General features: G+C 42.7%; 1 protein-coding gene across 3 annotated transcripts in view; it reads left to right on the forward strand.

Annotated features, from left to right (window-relative positions):
* Positions 1 to 14966, forward strand: part of LOC121909685 (spectrin beta chain, non-erythrocytic 1) — a 53833-nt gene that overhangs the window by 33398 nt on the left and 5469 nt on the right. For 2 of the 3 annotated variants that reach the window (XM_042430254.1, XM_042430255.1), the window contains 29 exons: positions 921 to 1036; positions 1471 to 1583; positions 1683 to 1870; positions 1992 to 2109; positions 2240 to 2398; positions 2526 to 2828; positions 4144 to 4297; positions 4412 to 4806; positions 4911 to 5174; positions 5257 to 5468; positions 5819 to 5956; positions 6052 to 6271; positions 6356 to 6892; positions 7647 to 7849; positions 7957 to 8047; positions 8211 to 8357; positions 8725 to 8988; positions 9278 to 9502; positions 9626 to 9715; positions 9883 to 10161; positions 10261 to 10391; positions 10522 to 10726; positions 10831 to 11205; positions 11302 to 11546; positions 11657 to 11795; positions 11887 to 11971; positions 12505 to 12701; positions 12880 to 13007; positions 13101 to 13173. In XM_042430254.1, coding sequence (XP_042286188.1) covers positions 921 to 1036; positions 1471 to 1583; positions 1683 to 1870; positions 1992 to 2109; positions 2240 to 2398; positions 2526 to 2828; positions 4144 to 4297; positions 4412 to 4806; positions 4911 to 5174; positions 5257 to 5468; positions 5819 to 5956; positions 6052 to 6271; positions 6356 to 6892; positions 7647 to 7849; positions 7957 to 8047; positions 8211 to 8357; positions 8725 to 8988; positions 9278 to 9502; positions 9626 to 9715; positions 9883 to 10161; positions 10261 to 10391; positions 10522 to 10726; positions 10831 to 11205; positions 11302 to 11546; positions 11657 to 11795; positions 11887 to 11971; positions 12505 to 12701; positions 12880 to 13007; positions 13101 to 13173 — 5794 coding nt within the window. Of the gene's footprint in view, positions 1 to 920; positions 1037 to 1470; positions 1584 to 1682; positions 1871 to 1991; positions 2110 to 2239; positions 2399 to 2525; positions 2829 to 4143; positions 4298 to 4411; positions 4807 to 4910; positions 5175 to 5256; positions 5469 to 5818; positions 5957 to 6051; positions 6272 to 6355; positions 6893 to 7646; positions 7850 to 7956; positions 8048 to 8210; positions 8358 to 8724; positions 8989 to 9277; positions 9503 to 9625; positions 9716 to 9882; positions 10162 to 10260; positions 10392 to 10521; positions 10727 to 10830; positions 11206 to 11301; positions 11547 to 11656; positions 11796 to 11886; positions 11972 to 12504; positions 12702 to 12879; positions 13008 to 13100; positions 13174 to 14200; positions 14279 to 14966 lie in introns of all 3 variants that reach the window. The other variant, XM_042430256.1, reaches the window with a different exon arrangement.

The following is a 14966-nucleotide window of genomic DNA, read 5'->3' on the forward strand; positions in this document are numbered from 1 at the left end:
ACCTAGATCACAGAAATAATAACCCACTTATTTTCTATGCAGAGCCATGCTTGGTAACTCACTTGCACACCCTGCTGGTAATACTGCTGCTTAAATAGCTTGTGTTTAAATAAATCTGTTAGCTGAAAACCAAAAGTATAGCTAGACTCCTCCTAGACAAATAGAACAGAGAGCATAATTCATTACAATGAATGCCTAAGGTGATACTTGATACATGCATGCTAACATTGCTCTCAGTGGAGTTACTGAACCATACCATAGGATACTCATGCAAACCATGACTGCCATTTACATGATCAGGTCCCCACTCAAACTACTGAACAGAGGAGACAGCACAGAAGGCAATTAGAATATTCAAAGTTGTAATGTTGAGGGTTTTCTTTTCCTCACAATCTTCTGCAACATAATCACGTATGTGAATTAAAATGCTTGGAGAAAAAGGTTTCATGATTGTTCAGACCTCAATGAGAAAAGCCGTTTTTGTCCTCATTTGTGTGTGTGTGTACATACAAACAGCAATTTGCTTATTGGTCATTAAAATGTCAATGATAATATAGGCCCCCGAACCAATTTTATACCCTATTAATGCCTATGTGAGTTCAAAATGAAGACATGGTTTAGGCAAGAATAAGCGATAACTGGCAGGAGCAGTTTGCCTAATCCATCAATGAAAAACCTGTTTGCATGCAGATGACTATACCTAAATCCAGTGGATTATTGTCTGCACTCTGGTCTGTAAAAAGAGACATGTATTGGAGTATACTGCAAAATATTACTTCTCTTTCTGTTTCTGTTTATTCTCTATACCACAAGAAGGTGATGCTATATTTCTGTCTGAATGATCTTGCCATCTGCTTGCACCCTGCTCTCCCCTGCAATCTGTTCATATTAAAATCATAATTGTTCCCTGGCCTCTGCAGATCTGACCTGATTGAGTTTGACACACTGAAAAGGTCCAATGCTCACTACAATCTCCAAAATGCTTTCAATGTGGCTGAGAAGGAGCTGGGTCTTACCAAGCTGCTCGATCCAGAAGGTGAGTCTCCACAAAAACATGAAGCACTCCTGTAAGTCACACTGAGGGCAGGACACTGTCCATCAAGGCTCTAAGTTGGTGGCATGAAACAGATTGATTATAGCTTAGACAACACTACATCACATGTCAGCTACACTCACATCACACTAATGATGTCCAAAGATGGACATACTTAACTGTGTTAAATGGAATGGTAAATGGGCTGCATTTTTATAACGCCTTTCTAGACTTCCGACCACTTTACACTACATGCCAACATTCACCCATTCACACACCGATGGCACATCCTTTGGGAGCAATTTGGGATTCAGTATCTTGCCCAACGACACTTTGACATGGATTGGAGGTGCTGGGGATTGAACCACAGATCTTCTGATTGGCGGACAACCCGCACTACCTTGTTGTTGGATGGATCATGCTCTCTTTTTTTCCAGATGTTAATGTTGATCAGCCTGATGAGAAGTCCATCATTACCTATGTGGCGACCTACTACCATTACTTCTCAAAGATGAAAGCCCTGGCAGTGGAGGGTAAAAGAATTGGCAAGGTTAGCTGTGTGTGTGTTTATACATTTATGTGTATGAGTATGTAACCATGAGTGTTGGCCCACCAGTTGCCTTGATTCACAGAACTCTCTTGGTTGTAGGTCCTGGACTATGCTATTGAAGCAGACCAGCTGATAGAGAAGTATGAGACCCTGGCCTCAGAGCTGCTGCAGTGGATTGAGCAGACTATAGTGACGCTTAATGATCGGCAGCTAGCTAACTCACTGAGTGCTGTACAGAACCAGCTCCAGGCCTTCAACTCCTACAGAACTGTGGAGAAACCTCCGAAGTGAGTAACAAAAAGCTTTATAGCAAGTAAATACAATTCATTAAATGACCCAATTCTTGTTACCATTAGGATGCTTAATGCTAAGCTATTTGTTGAACATAGGTTATGCCTGTCTCCACAGATTTACAGAGAAAGGAAACTTGGAAGTTCTCCTCTTTACCATCCAAAGCAAGATGAGAGCAAACAACCAGAAAGTTTACATGCCAAGAGAAGGCAAACTCATCTCTGACATCAATAAGGTTTGGATATCATCTATAACTATTTAAGTTAATGGAATTTTGCAAAATTGACATCATCACATATGCACTAGTATTATTATCCTAGTTGCAAGATGTTACCAACTCCCTGTGTTTTCCTTTGGTGTGGTAGGCATGGGAGAGACTGGAAAAGGCAGAGCATGAACGTGAGCTTGCACTCAGAAATGAGTTGATTCGCCAGGAGAAGCTGGAAATGCTCGCTGCACGTTTTGATCGCAAAGCTGCTATGCGAGAAACATGGCTGAGTGAGAACCAGAGGCTGGTGTCCCAGGTAGATAGAAGAAAGTGTGATTTGATCAAAAACAGATAGTGATGTGTGGCTGCAGATGCATTCTATTTTCAGACTTGAATATGTTGAATATTTTTACTGTGAAAAGCTAATTTTCCTTTGTCAATAGGACAATTTTGGAACTGACTTGGGAGCAGTGGAAGCTGCCACTCGTAAACATGAGGCAATTGAGACAGACATTGGGGCATACTGGGAGCGTGTGGCTGCTGTAGAGGCTGTTGCCAAAGAGCTTGAAGCAGAGGCATACCATGATGTGCGGCGTATAATTGCAAGAAGGGATAATGTGCTTCGACTCTGGGAATACCTGAAGGAGCTTCTGGCTGCACGCAGAGAGCGGCTGAATGCCCATCGTGACCTACAGAGACTGTTCCAGGAGATGCGCTATATCATGGACTGGATGGCAGACATGAAGGTACTGAACCACTCAACAAAATGCATGCTTATACTATTTTAACCACTGAACAGTTGTTTTAACTTGGAACTAGCGCATTACATCCTACATTCTGTTGGCTTTGATTTTAATTAACAAAAAGGAATTTCCTAATCCTCTCAATTACGTTAGATGTTGTTCACATATGTCCATTGCAGCTTTAGTGTCTGCACTCATCAGAGGGCCATTAACAGCAGTAATTAGCTTTTTACAGGCCTAGCCTGAGTCATTGCTGCTTTACTGTGGTTAGCTGAGGGGGACCTCAGTCATTTGGAGTATGTGCCTTTCTCCTTATATGCTTAAATCTGGTGACCCCATTCCCACATGCTGTGATATTAATTCACTTACCCCATAAGGAGTCTGAAATGCTTGTATTTTCAAATGCAATTGCCTAATGGACAAAGCATTTTACATTTTGGCTGCCATTGAAGTAGCCTATTACCCAGGTTACCACCTGACTGATTAAAATGGTTAACCAATGCAAACACTAATAGAAGGTTTACAAGGTTACCAGTTATAATCAATAGGTCTTTGTAGTTGTTGATTTAATTTGCTGTTATCTTGTGCCAGTGAATGCATTGTACAGGTGTCCTAAATATTCAGCTTCTGTCCTAATTCCGATGTGAATCATTAATAGTCTTAAACATCCTTCAATTCTGTATCTGTTTAAAAAAACAGAATCCATGCCTTTCCCTTCTGCCTTAGATCAAATGTTAAAACTGCATAGCACTGGTCTGCTTACCCTCAGCCACTCACTACCTTTGAACAAATCTAGCAGTATTTGCTGTTATTGAGCTTTGACCTATTCCAAAGTTAGCGTTTGGGATTTTCCCAACTGAGAAAGAGTATAAGAAGTTGTTTAATTCTGTGTGGGACGGCTGGGGTAGAGATATGTGTGTGTGTATTTGTTTTTTGACATGCTGTTAATATCTCAATGCAACACACATCGCCATATAATTAGAACACTTATATACAGTTTATTATGAAATTCTTTTAATCGTGTTTGTGGCCCAATGTCCTGTTGTCATTAATGGCCCTCTGCTCTGGAGGAATTGGAGGAATTTTCTCTGCTGAGCATGGCTCTGGCTCCTCTTTTAAGTTGATGGACTGAAGCTACTGCTTGTTGAAATTCTGTTGTTGTCTATTAGTTTAGATTTTTGGTCATTTAAAATATCATCAAGCGCATTGCACAGCACATAAAATGATTATGGTTCAAAATGTATAAATATCCGTTCAGTTTTCTTTGAAGATGAAATGACGAAATGTTCTACTGAACTCTGTTCTCTGCCTGTTTCAGAGTCGTCTACAGTCTCAGGACAGTGGTAAACATTTGCATGATGTCTTAGACCTACTGCAGAAACACACTCTGGTAGAGGCTGATACTTCAGCCCAGGCAGAGAGGATCAAGGCAGTGCAGGGAGCTGCAAAGCGCTTCACTTCCTATGAACAGGGTGAGGTTTCAAACATACTTTTACACATTCTCTGTACAGACAGTACAGCTTTAGTCAGGCCTATTTGTGCTCAATATCTAAGCACCATGTATTCCTGCCTTTTCTGATTGCCAGCCTACAAACCATGTGAGCCGGGACTAGTTAGTGAGAAGGTTGACCTGCTTGGACGAGCTTATGAGGAGCTTGGTCAGCTTGCTGGTGCACGCAGAGAGCGCCTAGAGGACTCTCGCCGCCTGTGGCAGTTCCTGTGGGATCTCGGAGAGGAGGCAGCCTGGATCAGAGAGCAAGAGCAGATCCTGGCCAGTGGAGACTGTGGCCGCGACCTCACTTCTGCCCTTCACCTGCTCAGTAAACATGAGGCTTTCAGGGATGAGATGGCAGCCCGCTATGGCCCCCTGAGTAACAGCATCGCTGCTGGGGAAACTTTGATTAAGGAGGGACACTATGGAGCCCCAGAGGTCACAGAGAGGATTGAAGACATCCAAGCACAGTGGACACATCTGGAGGAGGTAGGTGGTGATGACTATTTTTTGTATTTTTTAGAGAAATATAAAGCTGTTTTCTCCAAATATTGACTCTTTTCTGTAATCTTCTTTGTCTTCCTGTTCCCCAGACAACCAAGCTCAGAGAGCAGAGGCTTAAGGAAGCAGTGGCCCTGCATCAGTTTCAAACAGATGCCAATGACATGGAGGCATGGATCATGGAGACTCTTAGACAGGTGTCCAGTCAGGAGGTGGGCCATGATGAATTCTCCACCCAAACTCTAGCCCGCAAGCAGAGGGAAATAGAAGAGGAGATCCAGAGCCACCATCCTGTAATCGACTCCTTGCACGAGCAGGTCCAAGCACTGCCACAGGCCTATATTAATTTCCCTCAGGTATGTGTTCTTTGTTTTTCATACTTCTTAAATTATGACATGTTGTCCATAGTGCTAAATTATTGTTTATTGCTGACTGTAGGTGGATGGTCGTCTACCTGCCATTGAGCAGCGCTACGAAGAACTGAAATCTTTGTCAGCAGCTCGGCGCCAGGCTCTGGAAGGTGCCCTGGCCCTCTACCGCATGTTCAGTGAGGCTGGTGCTTGCCAGCTCTGGGTGGAAGAAAAGGAGCAGTGGTTACATGGCATGGAGATCCCGACCAAACTGGAGGACTTAGAGGTGGTGCAGCAGAGGTTAGTCTGGGAGGAGGGGAAGGGAAGAATGTTATTACAGAAGATTTAATTTATTAGAAAAATAGTGATGGCTGAATTCTAATCCTCAAAACCCAATTAAGTCAGAGAAATGGAAGCTGAGGCTTACTTAATCAACACAAGAGCTAGTGTTGATTAATTTCCACACAAGATAAAAATTGTGACAAAATTCTACAACCATCAATACATCATTTTGTAGTTCTAATCTTGTCCTAAAAGTGTACAAAATGTCACTGCTTTCTCTCACAAATAGTTGTATTATCTACAGATAGTCCAATTAGATTAGTCTTTGAATAAGTGAATTGATGTAAGTCTATCATTTATGGCTGCAGATTTGAGACACTGGAACCTGAGATGAACAACCTAGGCACTCGTGTCACTGATGTGAGCCTGGTGGCTGAGCAGCTGCTGAGCTCCGACAACTGTAGCAGAGACCAAATCCACCACACACGGGACCAGCTGAATAACAGGTCAGAGCTGACATAACCCACTTTTTAACACAGACATATATTTGTACTGTGATTGGCATTTTTAACCTAAATATTTCATTTGGTGTGGTCCCTAGATGGAGGGAATTCCAGCGACTGGCCGATCAAAAGAAACAGGCCCTAGAGTCGGCCCTTAACATCCAGAACTACCACCTGGAGTGTAATGAGATCCAAACCTGGATGAGGGAAAAGACCAAGGTTATTGAATCTACTCAGAGCTTGGGCAATGACCTGGCTGGAGTGATGGCACTACAACGCAAACTCACTGGCATGGAGAGGGACCTGGAGGCTATTCAGGTATGGAGAGGTTACATGCAGTGATTTATGCTGAGGTATCTTCTCATCATTTCTGCATTTAAATCATTTTTCATGTCTTTTCAGGGCAAATTGGATGACCTGAGAAATGAGGCAGAAAAGCTGGCCAAGGAACATCCAGATCAGGCTGGAGAGATCCAAGGACGCCTGGCAGAGATTCAGGAGGTGTGGGAGGAGTTGAACACCACCATGAAACGACGTGAGGAGTCACTGGGTGAAGCCAGCAAGCTGCAGGGCTTCCTTAGGGATCTGGACGACTTCCAGTCCTGGCTGTCCCGCACCCAGACAGCCGTGGCCTCAGAGGACATTCCCACTTCTCTGCCTGAGGCGGAGAGTTTGCTAGGGCAGCATGAGAGCATCAAGAATGAGGTGGATAACTATAAGGAGGACTATGAGAAGATGCGAGCAGTTGGTGAGGAGGTGACTCAAGGTCAGACAGATGCCCAGTACATGTTCTTGGCCCAGAGGCTCCAGGCGTTGGATACTGGCTGGCATGAGTTGCGTCGCATGTGGGAGAACCGACACAGTCTTTTGGCTCAAGCCTTTGACTTCCAGACTTTCTTGAGGGATGCAAAGCAGGCAGAGGCTTTCCTCAACAGCCAGGTTAGGAAAAATACTATGGAATTGAATCCTATGACAGTGAGCTATGACCTCATTGATAGAAAAATCATGCATCAATGCATGGCCTCATTGGCACAGTCTAATTCAACAATCAAAGCCAAATTCAAAGCCAAATAATTGTATGCCTGAAATACCATATAATACTGATCTAGAGCAAACACTCCCACTATGGTTTCAGTGCAGCACAAGGAATTTGTTCTGGTTATCAGGTGTTTAAAACAAACTCAATGTTTACCCTATATCATATATTAATGGCTGTGGTTGTTTATGGTGTCAGTGGTGTCCAGTTATGTGCATTCATACACCTCCTACACCTAAATGGCAGGAGAGAAGTAAGCTGCACTGTAAGTAGGCCATAGGCCTAGATATATATAGTGTAGGCCGCTACACTAGGTCTATTTTCATGTCATAAAATGACCTACTATCATTGTTTTAAGTAGAACAAAAATCAAATTAAATCGAAAGTAATGTTCATTCACATGTAAAAACTGGATAAACCTATGAGTAGAGATTCAAAGACAGCTGCTGCAAAATCATTGAAATTGTTGAATGACACAAGAAATGATATGTGTGGCTCCTTCTAGTTTGAATTATTCAATATATTTCCAGTTTGCACTTGTTTTCAATGTTTTAAACTCATTGAAAGTCAACTCAAACTCAAAGAAAAAAAACATTGGAATTAGATAATTGCATATAAGAAATGCATTTTTAAAACATTCCTTTCCTCTCTGTGTAGGAGTATGTGCTGTCCCACACAGAGATGCCTACCAGTCTTCAGGGAGCAGAGGAGGCCATTAAGAAGCATGAGGATTTCCTCACCACCACAGAGGCCAGTGAGGAGAAGATAACTGGTGTGGTGGAGGCTGGACGGCGCCTCATTAATGACTGTAATGCAAACTCTGATAAGATCCAGGAAAAAGTTGATTCCATCCAGGAGAGGTTAGAAAAAGTTTAAAAAGGGTGAAAAAGCCCTACTAATTAAGTTCTCCTTTTTGATTTGTTATTTTCAGAGTGTCTCATTTAGATTTCTTGTGAATTTTTTCCAGGCATCATAAGAATAAGGAGGCTGCAAATGAATTGCTGACAAAGCTTAAGGATAACCGGGAACTGCAGCACTTCCTTCAAGATGGGCAGGAGGTAAAAAAACAAAACAAAAAAAAAAACATGAAATGAAACAATAGCATGGTGAATAAATAAGTCAAGTTGCTTGCTGCTATAGAATTAGTGTTCATCACTTGTATTTCATTATAATTTTGTTAATGATAATGGTTATTCCATAATGCTATTCTCCTTTCTGAAGCTCACATTGTGGATCAATGAGAAGATGCTGACGGCTCAGGACATGTCATATGACGAGGCCAGAAATCTTCACAGCAAGTGGCAGAAACACCAGGCCTTCATGGCAGAGCTGGCCTCTAACAAAGACTGGCTTGACAAAATTGATAAGGTGTGACCATTTTTTTATATCAGTTGTTGTCATTAATTAACAAACACACATGGAAGAAATAAAATATTATGATAAATTAACAGTCTTTTGACATCCACTCATCTCTGCTAGTTGACTTTTTTTTTAGATGTAAGTTTAAAGGGTAATTTTAATTCTGAGATCCAGGTTTGCTAATTGGTCTTTTCCAGGATCAGTTGTCTATCAGTGATATGTGGACAGTTGTTCTGTTTATATAATGGTAATAGTTAGATGATGAATGGGCAAGAACAGGAATAAGGTTAGATAACATGTCGTTAATCTGCCAGCACTGGTGTTGCCAAAGCAGCTAAATTAATTTAAATGTGTCCATGTTTCTTGTCTCTAACAGGAGGGTCAGGCGCTGGTGGCGGAGAAGCCAGAGCTGAAACCTGTTGTCCAGCAGACCCTGGAGGACCTGCAGCGTCAGTGGGAAGAGCTGGAAGGCACCACTCGCACCAAGGCCCAGTGTTTGTTTGATGCTAACCGGGCAGAGCTCTTCACGCAGAGCTGCTCTGCTCTGGATGTCTGGCTGAAAAACCTTGAGGGTCAGCTGCATAGTGACGACTATGGCAAGGATTTGACCAGTGTCAACATCCTGCTCAAGAAGCATCAGGTACACTGTGCAAGCAAAGCACAATCTGTCATCTTTGCTCTGGAGAAATACTGTTGTATTACACAGCTTTAAAATCATATAATATAACTGGTATAAGTTCTAATTGACAGAGTTTAAACTATGTGCATTAATTGAAGAATTCCATCTGTGCTTAACCTTTCATTTGTGCTTAATGTGTAGAGATCCTGAACTCCATGAGTGCATGTGGTGGAATTGGCCAGATATGTTAAGTGGAGATCACCAAATGTCTTACCATCTTGCCTTATATTTCTGTACTGACCCTGTGTAGATGCTGGAGCACCAGATGGAGGTCCGAGAGAAGGAGGTGCAGTCTCTGCAGTCTCAGGCCCTGGCCCTGTCCCAGGAAGACGCTGGACTCGCTGAAGTAGATGGTCAGCAAAGGCGTGTCACTGACAACTTTTCCAACCTTCAGGAACCTCTCAAACTGAGGAGACAGAAACTGCTCGCCTCCAAAGAGGCCCATCAGTTCAACAGAGATCTGGAGGATGAAATCGTGAGTGGGATTACCTTACTGAATGCATACTGTAAATTAGATGAGGAGTATGGAGTATAATAGTGTTTCCTCAGATCCAGTTTTGCCTGATGCCATGTTTTATTTATGCTTTTTTTCTCTCAGCTATGGGTGAAAGAGAGGATGCCTCTGGCGACCTCCACAGACCATGGAAAAGACCTGCCCACGGTACAGCTGCTAATCAAGAAGAACCAGGTAAAGAGATGGTTAAAAAGCAGTTTTTTTAGGATGAAATATAAAGATGGCTTACACTTATTGTCATCTCTAAATTACTAACGTTGTCACTGAGTATAGACCCAAGGTGAATGTGAGGGGCAGAAACACACCAGTAAAAGTGAACACCTTCCCTGTTTCTGAACTAGACATTGCAGAAGGAGATCCAGGGCCATCAGCCTCGCATCGATGACATCCACAGACGAGGGCAGACTCAGACCCAAGTAGATGGCGAGAGACAATCTGTCCTTGAGGATCGTCTTGTTGAGCTGAGGGATCTCTGGGACCAGCTGATTGCTGAGACAGACAAGCGTCATGCCCGCCTAATAGAGGCCAATCGCGCCCAGCAGTTCTATGCTGATAGCGCAGAGGCGGAGGCCTGGATGGGAGAGCAGGAGCTACACATGATGTCAGAGGAAAAGGCCAAGGTGAATCAAGACAAAATAAGACCTAGAATTGCTCTAAGTGCCACTCTCTCACAATCTTCTGTCTTGACAAAACTAAACAATTTCCTATTTGTCTCCCAGGATGAGCAAAGTGCACTAGTGATGGTCAAGAAGCACCAGACCCTCGAACAGGCACTTGAAGACTATGCCCAGACTATACACCAGCTAGCCAACAGCAGCCGACTCATGGTCACCGGTGACCACCCGGAGAGGTGAGAGAGCGCAAGTAGATCTGAATGTTACACTGTCAGCTGTGATTCCACACTTATTCTTATGTATTTTTATGTGTGAAGTTCTACAATCACAACTACTCATCTGTTTGGTCTCATTTATATTTAACAGCGAGAGAATCACCTTACGACAAGCACAAGTTGACAAGCTGTATGCAGGGTTGAAAGACCTTGCTGAGGAGCGTCGTGGGCGTCTTCAGGAGAGACTGCGGCTGACCCAGCTGAAGCGGGAGGTGGATGACCTGGAACAGTGGATTGCTGAAAGGGAGGTGGTTGCTGGCTCACATGAACTAGGACAGGACTATGAGCATGTCACAGTGAGTTTTTTTCTCATTCATATGCTTTGGAGACAATGAAGCTTAGGGAAATTTAGCTGAATTAATTATGTTGCTCATTTTTGCCCTGATTTTTCTTTCTACAGATGCTGAGGGACAAGTTCCGGGAGTTTGCTCGTGACACAAGCACCATTGGCCAAGAACGTGTAGATGGTGTAAATGCACTGGCAGATGACCTGATTGAATCCGGTCATCCGGAGAACGCCAGTGTGGCTGAGTGGAAGGACGGGCTAAATGAGGCCTGGGCTGATCTGCTGGAGCTGATTGACACGCGCACACAGATGCTGGCAGCCTCCTATGAGTTGCACCGCTTCCATCAGGACGCCATGGAGGTGCTTGGACGTGTTAAGGAGAAGAGGGAGGTGCTGCCCTCTGACCTTGGCCGTGATCTGAACACTGTCCAACATCTACACAGACAGCACAACGCTTTCGAGCATGACATCCAGGCCCTCAGTGGACAGGTCAGCTTATCTGTTATATAAAAGATCTCATGTGAGATTCCAAGAGCAACGTGTGAATAGAAGACTGAATGTTCCCTCTTCCCTTTGACCTCTTAGGTGAACCAGGTGCAAGATGATGCAGCACGGCTGCAGAAGGCCTACGCTGGAGAGAAAGCTGATGACATTCACAGGAGTGAACATGCTGTGACCTCTGCCTGGGAGGGCCTGCTTGAGGCTGGTCAGGCTCGCAGGATCCTACTGCAAGACACTGTGGAGAAGTTCCGCTTCTTCAACATGGTGCGAGACCTCATGCTCTGGATGGATGGCGTCAACCTGCAGATTGATGCACATGACAGCCCCAGGTGAATGTCATTTTATGCTAAATTATCCAGTTACCTTTATGATAATGTCGGTATAATCAGTGTTATAAGTTTATTTTGATCTCACCTCTCTTTCTGTTTTGTTGTCCCAGGGATGTGTCTTCAGCAGGGTTGGTCATTGCCAATCATCAGGACATCAAGTCAGAGATTGAAACCAGAGCAGACAGCTTTACTGCCTGTATTGAGATGGGAAATACTCTCATCAACAATAATCACTATGCAGCTGATGAGGTGATTTTATAATGATTCTGTTTCACTGTTATCTACTTAATGCCAATCTTTTCATGTGCCCTCTCATTACTGAATGTTCCTTCATTCACAGATCCGGGAGAAACTTGCACAACTTCAAGAAAAGAGGGACAAGATCAACAAAAAGTGGCAAGACAAGATGGATCATTTACAAATTGGTATGCAAGCATGACATGTTTTAGAGTCTGTATAAGGCCACATTCATTCTAGTAGTGCTATAGCAAAACAACATGTGGGATGTAATGGTTTCAGTTCGTTGCTACAGGGCAGAGCTAAAAGATCAAATGCAAACAGGTATGTCCAGTTTGAAGGCTTGTTAAACACCCAGATATCCCACAGCAGGTTACACTCCTTTAAAAAGGTAGCCATGACCTTTTTTCTGTCATGACTTGCAAGGTAAACAACGCAATACTACAAGGTATTCTACATGGCGCGTTTGCTTACACAAATGGGATTGGCCAATTCAGTTTATTGCTGTGCTTGCCAGATAATGTTGCATTGCACTGTGGCGAAAGTAGAGCCAGGACCAACTTTTTGGTTTGTCTGCCTACATTTTTACTTATTTTGTGGAACCGTTGCTGGGGCAATCTTCCCTGCACCAACGCATTGGTCTTACTGAAATGCCTAATTATTTGTTCTCTCCTTCTCTCTTGTTGTTTTTCTTTCTGTCCTCCTTCTCTCTGCATTTCAGTGCTGGAGGTGTTGCAATTTGGACGCGATGCTTATGTGGCAGAGTCTTGGTTGGCAGGGCAGGAACCTCTGGTACGAACGGCAGAGCTGGGTGCAAATGTGGATGAGGTGGAAAGTCTAATTAAGCGCCATGAGGCCTTTGAGAAACTTGCTGCTGCCTGGGAAGAACGCTTTGTTTTGCTGGAGAAACTCACTACAGTAAGTAGAGACATGACTAACATCACAGATCAAAATTTTACATGTATTTGAGAACGCAGCGGCCTGGTAGATAAAGGATGTACAGGATGTCCACCTTTCATCTATGAATGGAGGCATTGACTTTTCCTCACTCGAGAGGTTTAATTTTAGATAACAGTACTGAGTTTCCACTTTTCAGCTGGAGGAACAGGAGATCCAGAGGAGGCGAGAGGAAGAGGAGAGGGCACGGCGACCCCCAACACCACCCCCAGCAGTGGAAGTGGGACAATCTGAGGCAGAAAGTCAAGCACATGATTCTGCAGCCAGGTAAACTACTGGTAGAGCAGAATGCTGTTGTGTACAGTATAAACATTGTTAATAATGATTAATTAACATGTTTTCCTACCCTCTCAAACACAGAACCAGTCTGGACCAGACAACACTCAATCAGTCGGTGTCAGTGAATGGAGTACACAGTGACGACACATCTCAGGTGAGACATGTTTTTATATTCCAAATGCTTGAGTGTCAACATCTTTGTAGGTTTCCATTGTAATCTTCTGTGTTAGGGATCTAGCGTGTAATGTCCTGTAATGTCTTAGCATCAGTATTGCAATGAGATTATCACATGTTAAGTTTTGCTATTATTATATTATTGACAAACTATCAAATACATGACAATATTTTGTGGCAAACCATGAATTTCATGACAACATATCACACATTTTCTTTGTTCTAAAAGAAGTCCAAACTTGTAAGTATGTCATATATGTAGAACATAGTGTAACTGTATGTGAGTGTGTGTCCCTGTCTCGTCTGTTTTACTTCAATCAACAACATTGTCCCTTGTCATATAATGACATTATTGCTATTATCGAATAGAAAGAAAAAAAAATTTGTGGAATTTTACTTTTCTGTATCCCAAATTACAAGAGAGTGGCCATTAATAGTGATTTATGAAATGCTAATTCAAGTAAAATACCTGACAACAATATCTATCAGCAATGTTTTATAGTGAAAATAAAAAGCTAATCTTTGCTGACAGTTATTGTTGATGTAGTGTAGTGTGGAAGCAGTGTGGAAACAGTGGCACTTTGGGGTTGCAGATGAAAAAATCATGTCCTCGTCGCTGCACTAGCGACTCCTGTTGGAAAGGGGCACCTGTGAGGAGGGAGTTTGTGTAACATGCAGTAAATACACGTTACACAAACACAGTGAAATTCCTCACTGGCAAATGAAGCACCTGGTGCCTTCATGTGTTTCAGTCTACACTGGCTGCTTGTAGAAACTAGACGTCATCTTGTGTTTTTAGTCTAACACAGAGAAGAATCTGTGAAAGAAAGGGAGCCATTTTTGTATGAAATGAACTTAATCGATTTTATTGTTGACCAACACAGTTGTTGATATCAGCAATTAGAAGATTGTAATGTGTCTAAAATAGTTCTAGGAGTGCAACCTACTTACTAATTCTCTGCCACAGACAAAGACGTCTTAACATTTTCTTATTGCGTTTTTATCAGCAGTCATTATCGCTATCGTTGTCAGTGGGAAAGAAATCAGAGCCTAAACGTGTGTGTAAGCCAAAGCAGCCGGAGCGTGTGAGTACCAAGACACGGTCAGCTTTGTAGCTTCCCCCTCGCCCCCTTCACAGCCTTTGCTCAGCTCCTGGTCAACTGCAGTGCCTCTTTTCTTCTTTTAAGAAGCCATTGCTCTCTGTCACAGATGCAACCATTGCTTTATTTATTCATTTATTCAGTTTCATCAATGAGTCCCATCACTGTTTAAAGGCATGATGCAGATTCATGAAAAGATTGTTTTCATGGATCATGTTCATGTTGAAGTCTGCTGTTGTATATGTGCTCATATTGACCAGGACAGGAGTGACTGTAGAGTTGTAAATGTGGTGACACTTGTACTTGTTAAAAGCTTATTTATATGTAGCTTGTTTTAGTCTTCCCCTATATGTATACATTTCCTGTGATGAGTGTGAATGTCATTTGGTGGAGACATTTAACAGCTCTTTGTAGGAAAGGGTTTATTGAAGAAAAAGAGACAAACAACGTCTCCTCAGCTGATAATGATTCTTTCTACTGTCATGATTTAAATATAGGATTACTAGATACTTTAAAAGGCATCCTATTGTTTCTGATTCAAGATTCATATGGTAAATAAAAGACAGAATACTTGTCACAATGCTCATCTAAGAGATTTTGTGCATTTAAGGATTCAGATAGTTGGAACTGCGTTTGAGAGTGTGTATGTCTATATGTTTTTGTCTTTGTGTCA

This window comes from Thunnus maccoyii, chromosome 13 (genome assembly GCF_910596095.1).
Source record: "Thunnus maccoyii chromosome 13, fThuMac1.1, whole genome shotgun sequence".
In the NCBI taxonomy this organism is placed as follows: Eukaryota; Metazoa; Chordata; class Actinopteri; order Scombriformes; family Scombridae; genus Thunnus; species Thunnus maccoyii.